This window comes from Rhinolophus ferrumequinum, chromosome X, assembly GCF_004115265.2.
Source record: "Rhinolophus ferrumequinum isolate MPI-CBG mRhiFer1 chromosome X, mRhiFer1_v1.p, whole genome shotgun sequence".
NCBI lineage: Eukaryota > Metazoa > Chordata > Mammalia > Chiroptera > Rhinolophidae > Rhinolophus > Rhinolophus ferrumequinum.
The window spans coordinates 81,829,248-81,852,806 of NC_046284.1; the positions used below are offsets into that span (position 1 = coordinate 81,829,248).

The window sequence follows — 23,559 nt, forward strand, 5'->3', positions numbered from 1 at the left end:
CTCTATTTTTCTATATATCTACCCTTATGATAGTATCACACTGTGTTAATTATTGTACCTTTGTATTAAGTTTGGAAATCAGAATGTGTTGGCCCTCCGACTTTGTTTTTCTTTTTTAAGATTGTTATGGCTATTGTGGGCTCCTTGAATTTCTGTATGAGTTTTTAGCTTCAGTTTTTGTATAGGTTTTTGTGGTTACTCTAGTTTTATTTTACATGTCTATATCTTTATCACAGTCTACAGGTATTGACATTTTAATTGACATTTTACCAGTTTGAGGGAAGTGTTGAAATTTTACCTCTGTTCATGTGCCTTTACCCTTCCCATTTATAATGTATTTGTCTTAAATATTTCCTCTGTACTTTGAGAACCATGTCACATAGTGTTTTAATTTTTTGTTTCAAATGTCAAACATAATTTAGAATACCCAAGAGAAGGAAAGTCTGTTGTATTTACCTGTATTTTTACTCTTTCTTCTTCCCACCTAGTATTCCAAGATTCCTTCTTTTATCATTTCCTCTCTGTTTACAGTTTCAGGGTAGGTCTGCTGGCAACAGATTCTCTTAGTTTTCCTTTATCTGTAAATGTCTTGATTTCCCTTTCATTCCTGAAGGATATTTTTGCTGGATATAGAATTCTGGCTCAATAGTTCTTTCCTTGTAGTACTTGAAGAATGTTGTACTGCTTCCTTCTGGCCTCCATGATTTCTGATGAGATTTCAACTGTCATTCAAATTGTTTTTTTTCCTGTATGTGTCATGTTTTGCTACTTTCAGTATTTTTTCTTTAGTTTTTAACAGTGTCTTTGCATGGATTTCTTTGGTTTTATACTGTACATGTTCACAGAAGTTCTTGAATGTGTAGGTTTATGTCTTTAGCCATTATTCCCATTTACATTCCCATTTTTCCCTCTCAGAGCTAGCCATTGTCCTGAAGTGTTGGTGATTGTCATTCTCATGAATTTCTATCCCTTTATTATATGGCATGCCTTATTATGCAATTATTTTACATATTTTTGAATGTTATATAAATGAAATCATCATATTAGAGATGTATTATTCTCAACTTGGTTTTTTCTATGAACATTACGATTGTGAGATTCATGTTAATACATGTAGCTGCAGTTCATTCATTTTACTTGTTTTCCAGTATTTCATTGTATGAGTATACAGCAATTTATCCATTCTCCTGTAGATGGACATTTCATTGAAGAGTTGCGAGCAGGGGATGATATGGGCAGATTTGTATTTTAGATATATCACTTTTGTGTTGGGATGTGGAAGATAGATTTTTCTTTTAACTCTTTTCTTTAAAAATTTATTGGGGTGACAATTGTTAGTAAAATGACATAGATTTCAGGTGTACAATTCTGTATTACATCATCTATAAATCCCATTGTGTGTTCACCACCCAGAGTCAGTTCTCCTTCCATCACCTGGAAGATAGATTTTAGAGGTCGAGATTGCTGTTGAGCATGGTTTGTAAACAAAGACTTTGGGCTTAGGACCCCTTTGTACTCTTAAATATTATTAAGGACCCAAAAGAGCTTTTATTTTTTTTCTGGTTTACATTTATTAATATTTACCATATTATAAATTAAAACAGAAAATTTAAAAAGTGTTTATTAATCAATTTAATAATAACCTTAATAAACTCATTGCATATTAGTGTAAGTAACAATTTAAAAAAAAAAACTATTTTCAAATCAAAAAACATTTAGTGAGAAGATTGACATTTACATTTTTGCAAGTCTTTTTAATGTGTGGGTTAATAGAAAACAACTGGATCCTCAAATCTACTTCTGCATGTTGTGATATCATGCCATGTATGCTCTGGAAAATTCCACTGTACACCTGTGAGAGAATGAGGGTGAAAAAGGCAAAAATAACATCTTAGTATTATTATGAGCATAGTTTTGACTTCAGATATGCTCTGGAAGAGTCTCAGGGACCCCCAGGATTCTCTGGGCCACACTTTCAAAACCACTGGTGTAGGGGAACCAGTTTGGAGGCTGTTGTAAGTAGCTTCCGTGAGAGATAATGAGGGGTCTGATCAAAGCATTGGTAGGATGGATGGATGGATGGATGGAGAAGGTGACTATGACAGAGATTTCAGAAGAAAAATCAGAAGGTCCCAGAAGGCACTGTAGGGTTAAGGGCAAGGTGAATACAGTTCCAACTTAAGTGCATGCCTTACAACCAACCTGTGAAGTGGATATTTAGTTATAATACGACAGAATTTAAATCCAGATCTGCCTAACACAAAAACTCTTTGTTTTATCTTGGGCAGAGTTAAAAGGGGTAGTCATGGCCAGGAGATGATGCCCTTCTTAGAAACAAGAGAGAGGATGGTTGAGGCAACAAAGATATTTTGAAGTAGAGAAGAGGGAAGTAGGAGTTTATCGACCTCTTAGGTTGGTCCAGTTCAGGGTTATAATGATGGCAGACTTGGCCAGGGTGGGTATTAGGAGAATGGAGAGACCTAGAATGTTCTGAATTAGAGGAAGTTCGACTGTTTTCTGAGTCACTGCCAGCCTGGATGCTCTAAGGACTTGTGTTTGAGCTGAGTGGGCAGCGGAGATGTCCAGAGGAAGAAGGGGCCTCTTCCAGCTCTGATTTTGCCTTGTTACGCTGCAGGCTGGATCCATGCTGTGCTGACCCCCGTGGACTGCCTTGCCTTTGGAGGGAACTTCTTACACAGCCTTAACATCGAAATGCAGCTCAAGTGAGTCCTGAGGCTGTGGTGATCCCGAGTTGGCCATTCCCCTCTGCTAGAGTCCTTGGGTTCTCCTGTATAGTGAGGAGTGCAGCACAGAAGGAGGCAAGATGTCCAGAAAGTAATTGATACTGGTTCCTGACGATATTCAATCTGAGGGTGAATACCTCTTCCTCACTTAGTAGTTATGTGACTTTGGACAAGTCACATAATCTTTAAGCCCAGGTTTCCTAACCCATAAAGTAGGGTCTTCCAGGGTAGTTGTGAGGATTAGAGATAATGGATACAAAGCATCCAGGTACCTGATACACAGTAGGTACTCAGTAAACAGGATCTTTGTGATGGTCATTATTGTTGTGCCTACTTCCTCCAGGGCCTATGAGATTGAAAAGCGGCTGAGCACAGCAGACCTCTTCAAGTTCCCCAACTTTGAGACCATCTGTTGGTATGTGGGAAAGCACATCCTGGACATCTTTCGAGGTATGAAGCCCTTTGCCAACTGTCCCTTTCCCCTTGGTCCCCTGAGTATGTGTGCGTGCATGTGTGTGCACGTAACCATCACCTCAATCAAGACACGGTCCCTCACCAGAGATCTACGGTATGTCCCCAGTGCTACCCACGTAGAATCTCACCCACTCTCTCCCCCTGCACTTCTCATAACTTCTGGAAACCACTGATCTATTTTCCATCTCTATAATTTTGTCATTTCAAGAGTGCTATAAAACTGAAATCATATAGTATGTGATCTTTTGTGATTGGCTTTTTCACGAAGTATAATGTAGGGTAGAGCATAGATTTTTAACATTTTTATTTAGCAAAGATGCTGAAAAAATTGAACCACAGTGAAATTATCCCTATTTCCTTACCAAGTCAAGTAAGAAAGTCAGTGTGAATAGTCTCAGAGTTTCCTGGATGTGCTTCCCGTAGGGACAAGGCCCAGTCCTGACCATCCTGGCATTGCTGTGTTGGTTCTGGGCATCAGCCCAGGTGGAAGCCCACCTTCAGGGTTTCCTCCTGCCTTGTCTGCTCTAAATAGAGTGGCTCCTTTGCTCAGACATGAGATTCTGCAAGGTGACTTGGCCAGAAGGAATCAATATCTCAGAGTTGCAAAGAATCTCAGAGGCTAGTGAGACAGTCTCCTCCCCAATACCTCCAGCCCATATTCTGCCACCTAGACAGACTGTCACTTAAGTGTTCAATCAGAGGGTGGATGACTACTCCTTCTTACCAGTTCAGTGAAAAATTCTTTATTGAGCCTAAATCTGGTTGCTCGTCATAACCTCCTCCTGGAGGAACTTAGAACAAGGGCATTAATGGCCGCTCACATCTGTGCAAATGGCAATCATGGGCCTCCTGTGGCGTTTTGAAACCCAAGAGGAAGAGTAGTGTGGCGGGAATTACACAGACCTTGGATTCAAATACACATGATTTTAGTCTTGACTTTGGCACTTTACAAGGTGTGTGCCCCTGGTTAAGTCTCTTTGCCTCTCTGAGCCTCAGTTTCTTGAACTATAAAATGAAGATAATGATGCCTTGCTTACAGGGTGGGGTATAAGGATTAAATGAGATAGTAGATGTCGGATGCCTGGCACATAGTAGGTACTCATTAAATGCACACTATCATAAGAACTGAGATCAGGAGTTGTGTTTAGAACCTTGAGCATTTTCTCTGGTTGCCTGAAAAAAGTAACAAGTCCTTCACTTCCCTGCATGGCTTTGTTGACACTCTGCCTTCCTCTTCCACCCTTTAGGTTTGCGAGAGAACAGGAGACACCCTGCCTCCTATCTGGTTCATGGTGGCAAAGCCCTGAACTTGGCCTTTAGAGCCTGGACAAAGAAAGAAGTAAATATACTTATTTCCCTACCTCCTCTAGAGTTCTGCCCTCCGTCAGGACTGGCTTTGGGTAGATGCTTTGGGGAGGCAGAAGAGGGCAGGGAGGCTTGTGGGTTCCTGGCATTAGAGGGGAGGACTGGGCTAGGACTATTTGAATTGCATTTTCAAATTTTTCCGATTATAAAAAGTAATGTGCTTGCTCTAGATAATTGGAAAAATACAGAAGAGTATAATATAAAAAAGGAAAAACATAACCTGTAATGTTAACACTCAGGGAATTAACATTAACATTTGGGTATATTTTCTTCTGGTCTTTCTTATATGTATTTAAAAAACATAATTGCTGTCACCCTGTACATACAATTTTGTATCTGAATTGGTTAGTTTATCTTAATTTTTCTGTGTCACCCAAGTTCTCCATAAACATTTAATAGTTACATGATATTCTTTTGCAGGGATGTACCATCTTACCTAATCACTTGTTTATTGCTGCTTCCTTTTTATGTATTTATTTGGAAGTAGTTATAGAAAATCAAGCAGTGACTGTCTATTTGCATCAGTCTTTGTCCTTACCTCTTAATTGTTTCTTCAGCATAGAATCCTAGAAGAGCAATTACTGGATCAAAGTATATGAAAAAATGTAAGACTCTTGATGTGTACTGCCAAAATGGCTTTTTAGAAATATGTCAATATCCATCTAACCAGTTGAATGCTAAACAGCTATAAAAGATATTAAGAAAGCTCTCTATGTACTGACTTGGAAAGATCTACAGAATTTAAGTATAGGTGTAGAACTGTGTATATAGAATAGTATCCTACCTTATTTGTAAAAATGGGGCAAGTAAGAATTATATTTATATGTGCTTTTATTTGCCTGAAGACACAATCTGAAGGGATGCAGAAGAAACTAATAAAAGTGGTTACATACGGGCATGGCCTAATGGGGCTGATGGCAGGGACAGATATATATTGAAGCTTTTCAATATACATCTTTTTATGTTGTTTGATTTTTGAACTGTGTGAATGGATTACCTACTCAAATTGTTGATTTTTTTTAAAGAACCAATTTTAACAAATGCAAAAAATAGAAGAAGAAATATCAATATATTATTTTATGCTGCTAATAGTCTTTCTAGACTCCTTCCCCTACATACGGTGGCTTAACATTTTCACTGCGACGTTTGTCTATAGTCGAATGATATTTCCATGCCACTGATTGCAGCATTCTACTTCACCCCACAAGCCCAGTGTTCCAGAAAGGAAGTTTAGGAAAGCAGATATACATTTTTCTGTATTTTTGTGTTTTTCAAGAATGAATAGCAATAGGAAATTTTTATACTTTAAAGTAATCATTTATTTTAATAAAACGTAGCATCTTAACTGTATTTACTTAAAAACATAAATACTGTGATTATTTTCTGTGGGTTTTTGACACGTTTTGGAGAACAAACTTGAAATCAATTAATGCAGTGTAAAGGTTAAGGAAACCTTTCAGCCACTGCAGGCTTGACTTGTACAAACTCTCCATTTCCTATTGCTAATCATCCCCTCAGATATCCTTGAACTTCTTGTTTTGTGCCTTCTCTTGTTCCGTAGACTCACCTACACTTGGACTTTACCCTGAGATTCTGTTTCTTTACATCCCTCAGGTGTGACTACCTTGAGATTTATCTCTGACATCCCCATGAAGTGACTCTGTCCCAGAACACTAAAAAGGGAGGAAGAGGGGGGTCATAAGCACTCATGCCCTGGGCCAGGATGGCTCCACAGACCAAGGGATAGACCCAGACAGTGTGGCAAAAGAGAGCTGGAGGAGAGTAGGACACAGATATGAGGAGCCCACACTTATGAAAGAAGCCTTTTATGAAGTGCAGACAGCTTCCATGGGAGACACTTTTTCCCTCACCCTTCCAGAGCCCCTGGGCTGGGAGGAGGGAGCTGTTAAGTTTATCCAGCTGGGTCACGTGGGTTCTAGGCCCCACCTCTGCCCAGCCACCAAAATAGATTCCAAATAGATTAAAAGAGGTAAAGGAAAAAATAATCAAACCATGAGAAACAAGAAGTAAATGCTGAGGAAGTTTTATCCTCTGGATACAGAAGTGAAGTGAAAATTGATGGAAGAAATCACAAAGGAAAAGCTTGAGAGATTTGTCTACATAAACATATAAATCTTGAGGACTCAAAAAGATTGCTAACAGATTAGAAGAGGACAACCAACAGGTTTCTCCCTGGGTTGCTGTCGAGTTAGCTGTAGGCCGGTAGCTGCTCAGCCGAGTCCTGTCCTCAGACATGGAGAGGCTGGGATATCCCCAGGGATCTTTTGAGGGGTATGGTCCAAGCCCTCAGCTGAGTTCCTCGCACCTCTTCACACCGTCCTTTATCAGATATATGTTTTGCAGATGTTTTCTCTGGTCTGTGGTGTTCCTTAGCAGTGCTTTTCTAAGAGAAGGTTTTTCTTTTTTATTAAGTGCAATTTATAGTCTTTGTTTTTCCTATTATGATTCACGCTTTTTGTGTCTTAAGAAATCTTTGCCTAACTCAAGGTCACAAAGATTTTCTCCTCTGGTTTCTTCTAACCGGTTTATAATTTTAGATTTGACATTTAGTTCTGTGGTCCATTTTGAGAGAGAGAGAGAGAGAGAGAGAGAGAGAGAGAGAGAGACTATGGTGCAAGATATGCATTGAAGTTCCTTTTCTTGCATATGGATATCTAATCAGTCCAGTGCCGTTTGTTAAAGAGACTACCCTTTCTCCATTGAATTGCCTTGGTACCTTTATGTGTGGGTCTATTCCTCATGCCTTTTGTTTGACAGGCTCTGCCAGACCACGAGGATGAGATCCCGGAGACAGTGCGGACTGTACAGCTCATTAAAGATCTGGCTAGGGAGATCCGCCTGGTGGAAGTAAGAAGTATGGGAGCAGGGGAGGCGTTTGGGAAGGGCTCAAGGCTCAAGTGGAAGGTCAGGCTTCTGCAGTTGTCATAAGAGCTCAGGGGAAGAGTTGGGAAGACCCCACCAAGCACCCTATTCATTGATTCATTTATTCATTCAAATAACTATATTATGTGCCTTGGTGTGCCATACATTGGGCTAAGTGCTTTGGATGCACAATACAATGCCTGCTCACAAAGAACTCACAGGCTGGTAGAGGACCCTGAGCCAAGTTAACCTGTCTGAGCCTCGGTTTCCTCATCTCTGAAGGGGGGATAATTATACCCACTCAGGGAGTGTTAAAAGGATTCAGTAAGGTAATACAGGTTGAGCATAGTGCTTGGCACACAGTAGGTGCTCAATGAATTCTGACAGTGGGTCATGGTGGTGGTGGATGGTGGAGGTCATAGTAGTTGTTGTTATTAATACTTTGACTCAGTCTCTGCATTCTACAAAGTGACAGTTCTCCTCGGGTTGAAGATGATTACAAAGCCATGTTTCAACAGGTGGCATATACCGCGAGGCAGTAAGGTGTAGTGGTAAGAGACTCAGAGAAACGTGGGTTCTAGTTCCTGCTCTGTCACTTGCAAGCCTTTCAGAGCCTCAGTATGCTTATCTGTAAAGTGGGGATCACTCCACATTTCGAGAGTTTTGTTAGGATCAAGAGCTAATATATATAGAGCCCCTGCACAGTGCCTGGCAGAGGAAGTACTCGATAAATGAGAGTCATTGTTATTAATAGATTTTGCAGCAAAGACAGAACTCACTGTGGGCTGGTGAAGTAGCAGAGGCACCAGAGGAGAACTGGACTTGAGGAAGTTTAAACTTTCCTTTAGCTCAGAAGCTGTAACGTTCGATTTGGCTGGCATTCAGGATATAAGCACTAAATCCATGTTGAAGCGTGGTCAGAATGAGCTACTGGGAAGTTGGGCTTCTAGCCTCACCGCTGGCGGCATGTTTCACTGCCTACAGCACAGCTTACATTGTCCACCTCCTGCCTCATTTTCCTCCACTCCCATCTGTCAGAATTCTTCAGGTAGTTAAAAGGTCTATCCCTTTTCTAGCTCTCCCCACTTAAACCAGTTTTGTATACACAGAACTTTGGGCTGGTTGGAAGAGGACTTAGAGATGGATCATATCTGGTCCATTGGCTTTCAAATATTTTAAAGCAATAGAATCCTTTCTTTCAAATGAGGTTTTACATGGAAGTCCAGTATATACAGACAACCAATCAAAGTATAGCTACTATGAATAAGATGAAGGCAAGAGGCTTAGAGTTCCACTTGTTCCTCTTGTTTGCCTGCCACCTCCCTCCAGTCCCCAGTGCTCCTCCCAAGAAGCTCAAAGTTGCCGCAGAGCATCTTTGAAAACCACCTTTCCAGTCTAATCTTGCAATTTTACAACTGAGCAAACAGAGCTGGAGAGTGGTCAGATCACTTCCCTGAGGCCACAGAGGTAGCTAGTAGCAGAATTAGGACTGGAACCTCTGTCCTTCTCTCAAATACTGCAGTCCTTAGAGTTGGAACCACACAGTTTAGTACTGAATTATTTTCTGTCTCATGTCAACTGTTCCTGGAGTCTTTTCTCTCCAGTTTTGACAGTAAGCTGGGCTTTTCCTCTGCTCGTCTTCTTACTCGTCAGTGGCTGGGTAAAGAAATGCCACCTGGTAAATTCTTGATGACTCATTATGCAAAAACTAGGGTGTGCATATGTGGAGCGTCTGTTAGCCACTTCCATGGCACTACCACCAATACCATAAACAGACCTCTGCTCTTAGCAAAGCAAAGAGAGAACCCTTGAGTAAAGCTCTAACCCCCTCATGTGCTAATACTCTTGTAGGATATCTTCCAACAGAACGTTGGGAAGACGAGCAATATCTTTGGGCTGCAGAGGATCTTCCCATCTGGCTCCATTCCCTTAACCAGGCCAGCCCATTCCACTTCAGTATCCATGTCCAGCCTGTCACTGCCCTCCAAAAGTGGTTCAAAGAAGAAAGGCCTGAAGTCCAAGGAATTCTTCAAGAAGGCAGAGCGAAAGGGCAAGGAGAGCTCAGCCTTGGGGCCTGCTGGCCAATTGAGCTATAATCTCATGGACATATACAATCACCAGGCACTGAAGACAGGCTCTTCCCACAAAGCAAAGGTGGGTGCTGGCCCATGGGTTCAGCTCAACCCTTTTGGGTCCCTTGGAAGAGCAGAGTATCAAAAGAACCGACTGTCCTGTTCTCCCACCTCCCTTAGGGCCCCTGGTGTTTAGCTACCAGTCCCACTCATTTAACATGCATTTATTGAGACCTTGTCTATGCTGGGCACTGTGATAGGTGCAGTAGATGTAACCCCCAAGAGGCTGAAGGCTAGTGAGAGAGAGAGGCATAAAAACAAATGAGTGCAATGAAGTGTTGTGGATACCACAATCAAAGGGTGTGTGTGGGACCCTGAGACACAGAGGGGGGATGATTCTGTCTGGGTAGGGGCAGTGGTCAGGAGCTCTTCTCAAAAAGCATGATACGAGCTAAATCTTGAAATGCTGGGGTGCGAATGACATTTGAGAACATGTTACATGAGTGTCAGGTTGGAGTCTTGAACAGGTTTTTGAGAAAAGCCCTCCTCCAGGGCTCTACCTTGCTTCAAGATTGTGGTGCTGTCCATGGGCATGTGAAGATGCTCCCCACTCTTTTTTGGGAACATGTTTTATAAGATTGATAGGTTCTCCCTGAGCCAGCCATACATTCTCAATCTCCTCCTGTGATCATTTGGGGGTGGGGGTGTGGGACAGTGTAGCAGAACACCCTGGTTCAGGTGGTTTTGACAGTGAACTCAGCCAGTGAAACCGGAGGGAACTGGCCATCCTGATTCACATGGGAGTCCCAGACCGATGACAACCGAGCCTCCTCCTTCTGCAGCTCAACATCACTGGTACCTGCTTGAATGACTCAGATGATGACTCGCCAGACTTGGACCTTGATGGGAATGAGGGCCCGCTGGCCCTACTCATGTCTAATGGCAGGTGAGGTTGGGAGAAATAGCACAGAGATACTGGGACTGTCAGTGGCAACATGCCACTAACACAGGGCATGGAATTGGGACCTGTAACTGGAACATGGGTCTGGGAGGGACTCTACTTGGGAAGAAACCCATATATTATCCAATATCATTTCTTAGTTCAGAGAACCATGGTAATGTTTGAGGATGGGTAGGGCGAGAGGTCTGGAATCTAATTGGCCATCCTGAGAAAAATCGTGTATAAGTTCTAGAAATCTCCGCAAGTCAGTGGGTCAGAACCACTGGCAGGTATAAGAAGTAGTACAGCATACTGGTGAAGCACATTAGTTTTTAATATACCTGTTGCAATTCAATTTTTAGGAATTTATTTTGCAGAAATATTTGCACAGGTGTGTAGAGAGAAATGTTCAGTGTTCACTGCATCATTGTTTAGAATAGTAATTGGAAACATGTTCATTAATAAGTGTTTCATCAATACATTATGGTACATCTATAGAATAGAACACATGCAGCTGTTGAAATAAATGAGTTTAACATCTTTTGATGTGGGGAGATATCCAAGATACATTCTTTAAAAAAAAACAAATTTATTCTCACACTGTTCTGCAAGCTACTAGTTCAAAATCAGGCTGTTGGCCAAGATATATACTTAAGTGAAAAAATCAGTTTATAAAATAATATATAGGAATAGTTCCATTTTAATGTTTAAAAACTGCTTGTATGCACATGTATGCTTGTGTAGAAAAGCAACATACAGACTTTTCCCTTTAATTTAACTTTTTAAAAGAGGTTTCAAATTTAATTCATACAGTTTAAAATTCAAAAAGTGTGAAAGAATGTATAGTGAAAAATTTTGCTCCCACTCCTCCCTGTTCCCCAGTTCACCTCCCCATGGACAACCAATGTCAGTGATTTCCTTCCAGAGATATTTATACACATTCACGCAAATAAATATATTTGTTATATATTTGATACTTGTCACACCAAACTTGTAGCAGTAGTTGTCTCTGGAAAGTAGGGTAGTGGAGGCAGGAGAGGAAATTTTCACTTCAGTAGCATTTGAATTTTATGCAGTCAATGAGCATGTATTACTTTTCTTAAAATATTTTTTTTTTATATTTCTTAGACTCTTATTTTACTGGTTTCAGGTGTACAAAGCAACGTAATAGATAGACATTTAAACCCCTCATAAAATGATAACCCACCCCACAAGTTACTACCCTTCTGACATCTTATATAGCTGTTACAATACCATCGACTATCTTCCCTATGTTGTACTCCACATCCTGTGACTATATATACCTATATATTTAGTTATAGTTGACATTCAATATTATTCTACTTTAGCTCTTCAGGTGTATAGTACATTCGTCAGGCATCTACACAGTCTATGACGTGATCCCCCTGATCAGTCCAGTGCCCATCTGGCACCTTACATGATCTTTACAGCATTGTTGATTATATTCCCCATACTGTATTAACTATCAATTTGTATTTCTTAATGCCTTCACCTTTTTCACCCTGCCCCTACCCCACTCCCATCGATCACCCTGACAGATCTAGTACCTATCTGGTACCATACCTAGTTATTACAAGATTATTGACTATGTTCCTTATGCAATACCCTACATCCCCATGACCACTGTATAACAACCAATTTATACTTCTCAATCCCTTCCCATTTCACCCATTCTTAACCCCCCTCTCATCTTAAAGAAGTCCCTCTAAGATTCCTTGTATTACTGGTTTGGTGCTGATGAACTCCTTCAGCTTGTTCTTGTCTGGGAAGCTCCTTATGTCCTTCAATTCTAAATGACAGCCTTGTTGAGTAGAGCAATCTTGTTTGTTTGTCATTGCTTTTCATCACGTGGAATATTTCCTGCCGCTTTCTTCTTGCCTGCAAAGTTTCTGATGAGAAATCAGCTGACAGTCTTATGGGGGGGCTCCCTTGTAGGTAACTAACTGCTTTTCTCTTGCTGCTTTTAAGATTCTCTCCTTGTCTGTAACCTTTGGCATTTTAATTATGATGTGTCGTGGTGTTGGCCTCTTTGGGTTCATCTTGTTTGGGACTATGTGCTTCCTGGGCCTGTATGTCTATTTTCCTTCACCAAGTTAGGGAAGATTTCTGTCATTATTTCTTCAAATAGATTTTCAATTCCTTGCTCTCTCTTCTTCATCTGGTACCCCTACAATGCGAATGTTGGTATGCTTGATAATTGTCCTGAAGGCCCCTTAAACTCTCCTCAATTTTTTGGATTTTTTTTTTCTTTGTTGTTCTGGTTGGGTGTTTTCTGCTACTTTATCTTCTACATTGCTGGTTGGATCCTCTGCTTCATCTAATCTGCTGTTGATTCCCTGTAATCTATTCTTCATTTCCACTTTTGTATCCTTTATTTCTGTTCGTTTCTATCTCCATTTGTATGATTTCTGTCTCTCTGTTGAAGTTCTCCTGAGGTCAGTGAGCATTCTTATAACCAGTGTTTGGAACTCTGCGTCTGATAGATTACTTATCTCCATTTTGCTTAGTTCTTTTTCTGCAGCTTTCTTGTGTTCTTTTATTTGGAACATGTTTCTTTGTCTCCCCATTTTGGCTACCTCACTGTGTTTATTTCTGTGTATTAGGTAGGGCTGCTATGTCTTCCGTTCTTAATAGTATGGCCTTATGTAGTAGGTGTGCTGTGGGGTTAAGTGGTGCAATCTTTCTGGTCACCTGAGCCACACGCTCCAGTTGTGTCCCTGGTGTGGGTTGTGTGTATCCTCTTCTTATAGTTGAGCCTTGGTTGATAATTGCACCTCAGTGTGAGGGACTGACCCTTGGGCTCACTTGTTGTGAGGACTGGCCTTGACAACAGTGGAAGAGTTGTGCAGGGCCTGATTCTGTGGAGCAGGATCTGCCTCAGCAGGACTCTGGTGCCAGCCCAATCCACCCCTTGGGTGTGTCATACTTAGAGGCGGCTGGGTGATGCTCCAGCTTGTTTTGAAGCTGGCCACTGGGGGCGCCAGCCCCAGGACCACCTTGGAGGGGATCTGCTGTAGGTCTACTTCAGCCACAGCCTGTGCCCCACCCACGGCTGCCTAGTGGGAGCCAGAAAGAAATCTGCAGATGGCTGCCACCCGTGCTTTGCTTAGAAGTGCCTTGAGAGGCCAAGCCATGAACCAAGGCCGGCTGCTGCTAGTGCCAGCTTAGGGCTGCTTAGCCAGAGGTACAAGCCACGCTCAATCCAGAAGCTGCTTGTCTGGGTTCTGCTAACCTTTGAGAGTCTAGGAAGTCTGCAGCTTGAGCCAAGACAGGCAGTCTGCACAAAAAAGCCACCGAAAGAAGCCTCGGTGTGCCTGAAAGTTGAGCGAGGCCAGGTCTCAAATCGCGAGGGCGTGGCTGACGAACTGCAGAGACTCAGATGTGGAGGCCACCTGTGTTCCACAGGCAGGGAAGGGGGAGGGCTCAAAAAAGAAACAATGGCTTTCGCCAGCTCCCCTGTCCAGGAGAAAGCTGCCTCTGCAGCCATTGTCCCAAGCCAGACAACTCAGTTCCCCACCACATGTCCCTGTGGCCTCTCCAGCTGCTGCCCCAGCGCTGGAGCTCAGAGCGAGTGATTCCGTTGGTGGGTTAAGTCCACGCGTGGTCCCTTGAAGAGGAGTGCCTGTGAGTGCAGCTGCACTCAGTCTCAGTCATAATCTCCGCTGGTTTTCACAACCAGAAATTATGGGACATCTCTCCCCAGCACTGGAACCCTGGGCTGGGGTGGGGCTGGGATCTCTCGCTCCTCTAGGGACCCCTATGGCTGAAATACTCCTCCTGATCTTTAATGGTCACACTTGGTTGTGGGGCCAGCCCATTCCGCATCTCTGCCCTTCCTACCACTCTAGAGGTGGCTTCTGCACGTCCTTAGTTGAGAGGCTTCAGTTCAGTTTGATTTTAGGCGATTCTCAATAATGGTGGTTTTGTAGATTAGTTGTAATTTTGATGTGGTTGTGAGAGCAGGTAAACACAGTGTTTATCTACTGTGTCATCTTGGTTGTCTTCTCCCTTAAAATAATTTTTAATAGAGCATTTTCTAAAAGCATAAGATAAAAGCTGTTCCCAACAAACAGCATGGACTTGGGAATCAGACAATCCTGAGTATGAATCGCAGCTCTGACGTGTATTCATGTGTGACCACGGTAAGTTAATTAACCTGTGTGTGCCTCAGTGTCCTCATTATATCTGTTCTGTAGATAAAACTTAACCTGGGGTTGTTGGAGGACTAAATGAGATAATGTATGTAAAGTGCTTATCATAGGGCCTGCCACATAGTAAATGCTTAATTAATGGTAACTCGTAAATATAATGGTGAAGTTGAAGATGAAAGATGATGGTGGTAGTGGTGATGATGACGTGGCTGTGGTCAGAAGCTGAGTGGGTCATCAGAAGCCCTGAAACACGTAGGAAGGCAGAAGAAGATAGTAAAAGTTATCATCTGAACATTCAGAACATCAGACAGGAGCAGTCAAGAGCCAAGTACAGAGTATGAACAGTGTGGGAATACAAATGACAAGGATACCTTAATGGCCTTTTTGTAGGAAAAGATTGTCTTCAGATCCTAAAGAGGGGTGTAGTAGGTCCACTGGGCTGGGCAATAAGGGAAAAGGAAGTGTGAGAGTAGGGCAGATTCTGAAAGCAGCAGAGCTGTTCTTGGGATTTGAGAACCTGGTTACTAAAGAATAAGATTAGAGAGACTGTTGAGCATTGCCTTTGTCCAGAACCCATGGTTAGGTGCTGGGGAAGAGAAAATTGAGAGTCCTAAGGGTCCTGCCTGTAATGGCTATTGAGGACACAACGAGACATTTCCCCCTTCCCCACCAGTCTTTACCGTGCTGCTTCTGTTACCTCCTGCAGCTGTCAGAGGCAGCTGTTAAGTGAACCTAGATAGAGAGTCAAGGTATAGAAATATTTACAGACCAGATGATCTTATATCTGGGCTTTTCTCCAAAACAGTCCAGTTTTCTACAGGGACTGAGGTGTAGATGAAACAAGATTGGCTGTGTGTTGATAATTGCTGGAACTTAACTGGGTGATAGGTACACGGGAATTTGTTATACTTTTATATTTTTGTATATGTTTGACATTTTTTGTAATTAGAAGTTAATAAAAGATCAGGGTATAAATAGGTACCATTTCCAGACCACCTGCTCTGTATCAGATTCTATCTTAGCTATTTATATACTTTATTTTATTTAGTTCTCGTAACAACCCTGAAGGTCAGTGTTATTATCTCTGTTTTACCAATGTGGAAACTGAGTCCCCAATAACTTAAAGATTAGCTACCATTGGGCACTAGCCATGTATAAATCTCTGCATTAGCTCATTTAATCCTCCCAACAATTCAATGAGGTAGAGAACAGGCCAATTTAATGACAACCAATTCACTGAAAGCTACTTCACCAGATTACTATTTGCTGAATGTATCAGGTGTTCTGATTTACCAAAAACTTGTTTCCTTTTAACTATAAGTTTTATTTTAGCAGTTTGTACTGGTTAATATTGTTCGCCATGTATAGCAGGATTATTTAAGCTACTTTTGAGTTTTTCCCCATACTTGATATATTTTTAACAGCTTTTTTGAGGTAAATTTACATACCATGCAATTCACCTGTTTTAAGTGTACTTGTAAATGACTTTTAATAAATTTAAAGAATGTGCGACCATCACCACAATCCAATTTTAGGACATTTCAATCACCCCAAAAAAAGATCCCATATACCTACTTATAGTCAGTCCTGGTTCCCTTCCCCAGGCCCAAGCAACCAGTAATCTATCTACTTTCTGTCTATATAGATTTGCCTATTCTAGACATTTCATATAAATGGAGTCATAAAATATGTGGTCTTTTGTGTCTGGCTTCTTTCACTCAGCATAATGTTTTTGAGGTTCATCCATGAGGTAGTATGTATTATTAATTGGTTCTTTCTATTGCTGAATAGTATTCCATTGTATGGATATACCACATTTTGTTTATCTTTTCACTCGTTGATGTTCATTTGGATTGATTCCACTGTTCGGCAGTTATGAATAATAGTGCTATGAGCATTGACATACAAGTTTTTGGGTGGACATATGTTTTCATTTCTCACTTAGAAGTGAAATTTGGGTCATATGGTTACTCTATGTTTAACTTTTTAAAAAACTGCCAAAATTGATTCCAAAGTATCTGTACCATTTTACATTCCCACCAGCGATAAAGAATTTCTACAGATACTGGTTAACACTTGTTATTGTCTTTTTGATTACAGCCATTCTGATGGATGTACAGTGCTATCTCGTGTAGTTTTAATTTGCGTTTCCCTAATGACTAACAATGTTGAGCATCTCGGGTGCTTATTGATTGGCCATTTGTATATCATCACCTTTAGAGAAATGTCTATTCAAATATTTTGCTCATTTTTTTCAGTTGGCTTGTTTGTATTATTATAGAGTTCTGAGAGTTATTTAAATATTCTGGATACAAATCCTTTTCCAGAGAAATGATTTGCAAATATTTATTCCCAGTCTGAGGCTTGTCTCTTCATTTTCTTAATGGTGTCTTTTGAAGCACAAATGTTTGAATTTTACCTAATCCCAGGTCACAAAGATATTTTCCTGTATTTTCTTCTAGAAGTGTCATAGTTTTAGCTTTTACCTTTAGACCTATGATCAATTTTGAGTTTTTTGTGTGTGTATGATGTGAGGTAAGAATCCACATTTCTTTGTATGTGATATCCAGTTATTTCAGCACCGTTTGTTGAAAAAATCATCCTTTCCCCACTGAATTGCCTTGGCACCTTTGTCAGAAATCAATTGACCATAAATTTAAGGGTTTAGTTCTAGACTTTCAACACAGTTCCATTGATGTATATCTGTCTTTATGCCAATATCTCACTACTTTGATTACTGTAGCTTTCTAGTAAATTTCATAATGGAATAGTGTAAGTCCTCCAACTTTGTTCTTTTTCAAAATTGTTTTGGCCATGTTAAGTCCTTTGTATGCCCATATACGTTTTAGTATCAGCTTATTAATTTCTACAAAAACACTAACTGGATTTTGATGGGGATTGCATTTAATCTGTAGATGAATTTGGAGAGAATTGCCACCATAACAATATTGAGCATGACTGTTTTTATGTTCTCCTTCTCTTTCTCTCTAGTACCAAGAGGGTAAAGACTTTATCCAAGTCTCGGCGAGCCAAGATCACGAAGAAGGCAGACAAGGCTAGGCTGGTGGCAGAACAGGTGATGGAGGATGAATTTGGCTTGGATTCAGATGATGAACTGCAGATTGACGAGAGACTGGGAAAGGAAAAGGCGACCTTGATAATAAGACCAAGTGTGTACCTGTTTTCTCTTTCCTGCTTTGCTCATTTCACATTTGTTTTTGGTCCCCTTGATAGGCTCCAGACTTCAGGCCTGAGCTTGTTGATTTTCTATGTTTTTTTCTGTTTTTCTGCTTTTGCTCCCTCAACCTGACCCCACGCTGATGACTGCCTCACCTCATTAAGCTCCAACTCCCCCCCACCCCCGTAGACACTTGCCTCCCTTCACCCCAGTTGTTTTCCTCATTCTATTCAGCACCCATAACCTGTTTTGGGCCATTGTCACATATAGCCCTTGACCTCACACAGATGCCATCTTCCCTCCACTGAGTTCCAACATAGCACGTTGGCTGTGGGGGTGACTCCTCATTCTGCCCAGACTCTTAATTTCCCAAGCTGTATGGCTGCCTCTGCCTGGACAGACACCCTCCTTGCCCCGCTCAGGGCTCTGACACCAAGCTTGGGGCTATTGCCACCTATCCCTCAATGCTCAATGTCCTATTTGACTCATCTGGGCACAAATACCCTGCCAGGCTGCTCCTGCTGCCAATCCCAGCCCCTCTGCATATGCCCTCTTTAACCCATTTGGGCTCAATACCTGGATTCCTCATCACCTTACTTGGACTCCAACACCCCACACATGGCTGCCAATGTCACCACCCCTGCCCCCATGCCACAGAAGTCCTGTTAATCCTACTCTGATGCCCCCACCACCCCCCACATCTGACTTTCTGATTTACCAGCTCTGTAGGCCTCCATGTAACCTTTGCTCTAGAGATTTTTTATAAACTAATTCCTAAGCTCCCTAAATGAGTTTGTCTGTTGTCATCACTTTGAGGAAAATTATAGTCTTATTTTCTTTCTCCTGAGTGTTTGGCTCAGATGCTAATCTTAGCTTCATGATAAGTGCATTCCATTGTTTTCTAGAATTTCCCCGAAAGCTGCCCCGTGCAAAGCCTTGCTCTGACCCCAACAGAGTTCGTGAACCAGGAGAAGTTGAATTTGACATTGAGGTAGGAGCCTGCCCTTCCTGTGTCTAGTCTTCTGCTCATTCTGGTTACAGAGACAGAATACAGGTTGTCATTCTAGTTGGGGGAAAATAAGATATCCTATGCATTCAATTCCTAAGGTATTTATTAAGTGAAAGATTGTATACTCAGTGCTGCTGAGCATATTAATGGGGGATTATAATTTAGTTTAAATTTTTTAAAATCCTTTAATACAGAGTAGAATAAAAGGTAGTGTGATGTAGCAGAAAGAGTATCTGATTTGAAATATCCAGTTGTGATCTTACACCAGTTGTTTAACTTCACTGAGCTTTAGTTTCCTTATTTGTAAAATGGGAGTTATAATACTTTAATTTATTTTTTAAATTAAAGTTTATTAGGTGACAATTGTTAGTAAAGTTACATAGATTTCAGGTAATTCTGTAAAACATTATCTATATATCACATTGTGTGTTCACCAGCCGGAGTCAGTTCTCCTTCCATCACCATGTATTTGATCTCTTTTACCCTCATCTACCACCTCCCTGCCCCCTTATCCTTTGGTAACCACTAAACTATTGTCTGTGTCTATGAGTTCTTGTTTTTCATTTGTTTGTCTTGTTCTTTTGTTGTTTTTGGTTTATATACCACATATCAGTGAAATCATATGGTTCTCTGCTTTTTCTGTCTGACTTATTTCGCTTAGCATTATACTCTCAAGATCCATCCATGTTATCACAAATGTTGCTATATCATCTTTTCTTACCGCCGAATAGTATTCCATTGTGTATATAAACCACAACTTCTATATCCATTCATCTATCGAAGGACATTTTGGTTGTTTCCATGTCTTGGCCACCGTAAACAAAGCTGCAATGAACATTGGAGCACACGTGTCATTATGTATAAATGTTTTCAGATTTTTTGGGTAGATAACCAGGAGGAGAAGGATTGCTGGGTCATATGGTAATTCTATTCTTAATATTTTGAGGAACCTCCACACTGCCTTCCATAGCGGCTGCACCAGTCTGCATTCCCACCAGCAGTGTATGAGGGTTCCTTTTTTTACACAGCCTCTCCAACACTTGTTACTATTTGTCTTGTTGATGATAGCCGTTCGAGGGAGTTATAATACTTAACTCACAAAGATGCTGTGGAGGATAAGATGAAAGAATGAATATTCTGCTTAATATTTGGAATATACTTGGTGCTCAGAGGATATTAGTATCAGGAGTGAGACTGTCAACCCCGTTTTGGGGCCTTACCAGACCAACCCTGGGCAGCTGAGGTGATACCTTCTTTCCCCAACAGGAGGACTATACAACAGATGAGGACATGGTAGAAGGTGTTGAAGGCAAGCTTGGGAAAGGGAGTGGAGCTGGTGGAATTCTTGATCTGCTCAAGGCCAGCAGGCAGGTGGGGGGACCTGACTATGCTGCCCTCACGTGAGTAATGGCTTTGTTCTGCCCTTTCCAGGCGATCCAACAGCACACCCCCATCCCCTGCCCGAAGGGCTGGGTCAGCCAATCAGCAGATATTTATCGAATCATTTACAGGGACAAAGAATTAGCCAGGGCATTTGAGCTGAAAGAATAAAGTAGACGTGCAATCTATCCTAAAGGACTTAATATCTGACAGAGAGAAGCTGTACAGACATCAGGGGGAATCAGTTTTGGGTTCTTTGGAAGTTGGAAGAGGGGCTGGAAGAGGCATGGAAGGAGAACTGGACCTTGTTTAAAAAAAAAAAAAGGAAAAAGTGCAGCATGAGTGAACTGGGAGGGAGAACGCTCATCTTTTTGCCATCTTGCCTGCTGTCTGTGGAGAAACTTGAGGCAAGATGGACTGGCCTTTTCATGAAAACAGATACTATTTGAATCCTTTAGTTTGGTTTCTGATTTTTCACCTGGGATGGCTCTCTCCTCCTTCCTCCCACCCTGACCCCTCCTCCCTGACTATTCTGATGACTGATTTCCCCTGACGTCTAGAGAAACTCCTTCAGCATATCTCTTCTGTCTCTTGCAGCGAGGCCCCTGCCTCTCCCAGCACTCAGGAGGCCATCCAGGGCATGCTGTGCATGGCCAACCTGCAGTCCTCGTCGTCCTCCCCTGCTACCTCCAGCTTGCAGGCCTGGTGGACCGGGGCACAGGACCGAAGCAGTGGGAGCTCCAGCAGTGGGCTGGGCACAGTGTCTGGCAGTCCCGCTTCCCAGCGCACCCCAGGGAAGCGGCCCATCAAGCGGCCAGCATACTGGAAAACTGAGAGCGAAGAGGAGGAGGAGAATGCCAGTCTGGATGAACAGGACAGCTTGGGAGCATGCTTCAAGGATGCAGAGTATAGTAAGGCAGCTGAGCATTCGGGTCCAGGCCAGAAGGGCTCCCCTGGTCCCAATGTCAATCCCAATCCCAATCCAGGACAGCCTGCCGTGAGCAATGGCTTGCCCTTAGGATGAATACTTGATTTCTCTGAGCTCTATTTTCTTAATCTGTAAAACGGGGATCTCTCACAGGTCGATGTAAGAGTTAGAGATAATGCTTGTACAGAGCACCTAGCAGTGTCTTGCTCATGGGTGGCCTTCAAAAATTGGTAGCTATTATAATTAGTTAGCCTTCACTTTTAGCTTTATCCAACCTTCACTACTGGTGACTGTTTTCCCTCTTGCCTATTTTACTTCCATCACCTGTATCATTTGTGTTCTGTGCCATTCATTTTATTCCTTGCAAAGGTATATAATGACCTTCCGATGGGCTTTTTACATGTAAGAGATGACTCCTTTTTTTAAGCTAAGATTTATTGGGTACTACAGTGTGTATAAAGCACTTTTTGTATAGTACAGCTGACTTTAATGTGAGCTTTTGTTTTAATATTATTTTGAAAAATTAATCCTATTGACCAAAAATTAGAACTAGACAGAGAGAGCAAAAATTCCCTTTGGCTAATACTCTTCCCCCTCTGAGGAAGGTTACCCAAAGGTAACCTTTGTTATCAGTTTGATGTATACCTTTCATTTTCGTGTGTTTGCACCCGTATGCAGAAAAATAGATAGAGGTATAGTTTTATTTAGTGTGTGTGGTTCTACAGCTTGCTGGGATATCTTTCAACATCAGTTCCTAGAGATCTGCCTCATCAATACATTGAGATCTGCCTGCTGCATAGGTAGTCTATAGCATAGATGTACCTTCATATGTTTAACCATTCCCTACTGATTAACATTTAGGTCGTTTCTAATTTTTTAATGTTACTAACAATGCTGTAATGAAAACTCTTGTAAATAACCCTTTGTGCCCATGTGCCACCTAATATTTCTTTAGGGTAGCTGGACCTGCTGGGGTGAAGGGATGTACAAAATAAATGTTAGTAGTGCCAAATTCCCCTCCAAAAGGGCCAGCACATGAGCAGTGTATGAGAAATACCGTTTCACCATATCCTTACCAGCAGTGCATGCTGTCAGTCACCCTTTTTAATTTTTGCCAGGCCAATTGCAAAAAAAATGGTGTCTCAATTTGTTTTATGTTTATTGTCTCTTTATTTCTTTTCTGTGAATTATCTATTCAATCTTTCACTCATTTTTCTATTAGGATATTTGTTTTTCTTACTGATTTGCAGGTATTCTTTATATATTCTACATTTGTTGGAGTGTTTTTAATACAATCTAGAAATGATTTTTGGGTTTTTTAAAAAAGATTTTTTATTAAAATATAGCTGACATAAAATATTACATTAGATTAAGGTGTAAACCATAGTTAATTCAACATTAAAAAAACCCAAACATTTATATACCTAAGGAAGTGATAACCATGGTAAGTCTAGCAACCATCTCACATCATACTATGCTATCACAATATTATTGACTATATTCCACATGCTGTCCATTACATCCCCATGACCTATTTGATTTATACCTGGAAATTTGAACCCTTTATTCACCTTCACACCCCCCCCCCACGCCTTTTAGAAAATTTTCAATTACAGTTGACATTCAATGTTATTTTGTGTTAGTTTCAGATGTACAATGTAATGGTGAGATAGTTATATAATTTACAGAGTGATCCCCTGACTACTCTAGTACTAACCTGGCATTATACATAGTTATTCTCATATTATTGATTATATTCCCTATGCTTTACTTTATACCCCATAATTATTTCATAACTACCAACTTGTACTTCTTCATCCCTTCACCATTTTCACCCTGTCCCTCCAACCTCCCTGCCATCTGGCAACTATCAACATATTCCCTGCATCTATGAGTCTGTTTCTGTTTTGTTTGTTCACTTGTTTTGTTCTTTAGATTCCACATATAAATGAGATCATGTGGTATTTGTCTTTCTCTGTCTGACTTATTTCACTTAGCCTAATACCTTCTAGGTCCGTCTGTGTTCTTGCAAATGGTAAGATTTTCCATTTTTTTATGTCTGAGTTATATTCTATCGTATATATGTACCACAGCTGCTTTATCCAGTTGTATATTGATGGGCACATAGGTTGCTTCTCTATCTTGGCTACTGTAAATAATGCTGCAATGAATATAGGGGTGCATATATCTCTTCAATTCGTGTTTTGGATTTCTTCGGATAAATACCCAGAAGTGGAATTACTGAGTTATATGGTAGTTCTATATTTCATTTCTTTTTTTCTCTTTTTTTTAAATTTATTGGGGTGACAATTGTTAGTAAAATTACATAGATTTCAGGTGTACAATTCTGTGTTATAGCTTCCATAAATCCCATTGTGTGTTCACCACCCAGAGTCAGTTCTCCTTCCATCACC

General features: G+C 41.1%; 1 protein-coding gene across 3 annotated transcripts in view; it reads left to right on the forward strand.

The window, feature by feature from the left end:
• PHF8 (PHD finger protein 8) overlaps positions 1–23,559 on the forward strand; it is a 124,841-nt gene that overhangs the window by 48,621 nt on the left and 52,661 nt on the right. The window contains exons 9-18 of one of the 3 annotated variants that reach the window (XM_033113100.1): positions 2,636–2,723; positions 3,088–3,194; positions 4,466–4,557; positions 7,362–7,451; positions 9,318–9,620; positions 10,381–10,484; positions 17,642–17,820; positions 18,734–18,819; positions 20,104–20,237; positions 20,815–21,128. In XM_033113100.1, coding sequence (XP_032968991.1) covers positions 2,636–2,723; positions 3,088–3,194; positions 4,466–4,557; positions 7,362–7,451; positions 9,318–9,620; positions 10,381–10,484; positions 17,642–17,820; positions 18,734–18,819; positions 20,104–20,237; positions 20,815–21,128 — 1,497 coding nt within the window. The remainder of the gene's footprint in view (positions 1–2,635; positions 2,724–3,087; positions 3,195–4,465; positions 4,558–7,361; positions 7,452–9,317; positions 9,621–10,380; positions 10,485–17,641; positions 17,821–18,733; positions 18,820–20,103; positions 20,238–20,814; positions 21,129–23,559) is intronic. The other 2 variants (XM_033113109.1, XM_033113117.1) reach the window with 2 other exon arrangements.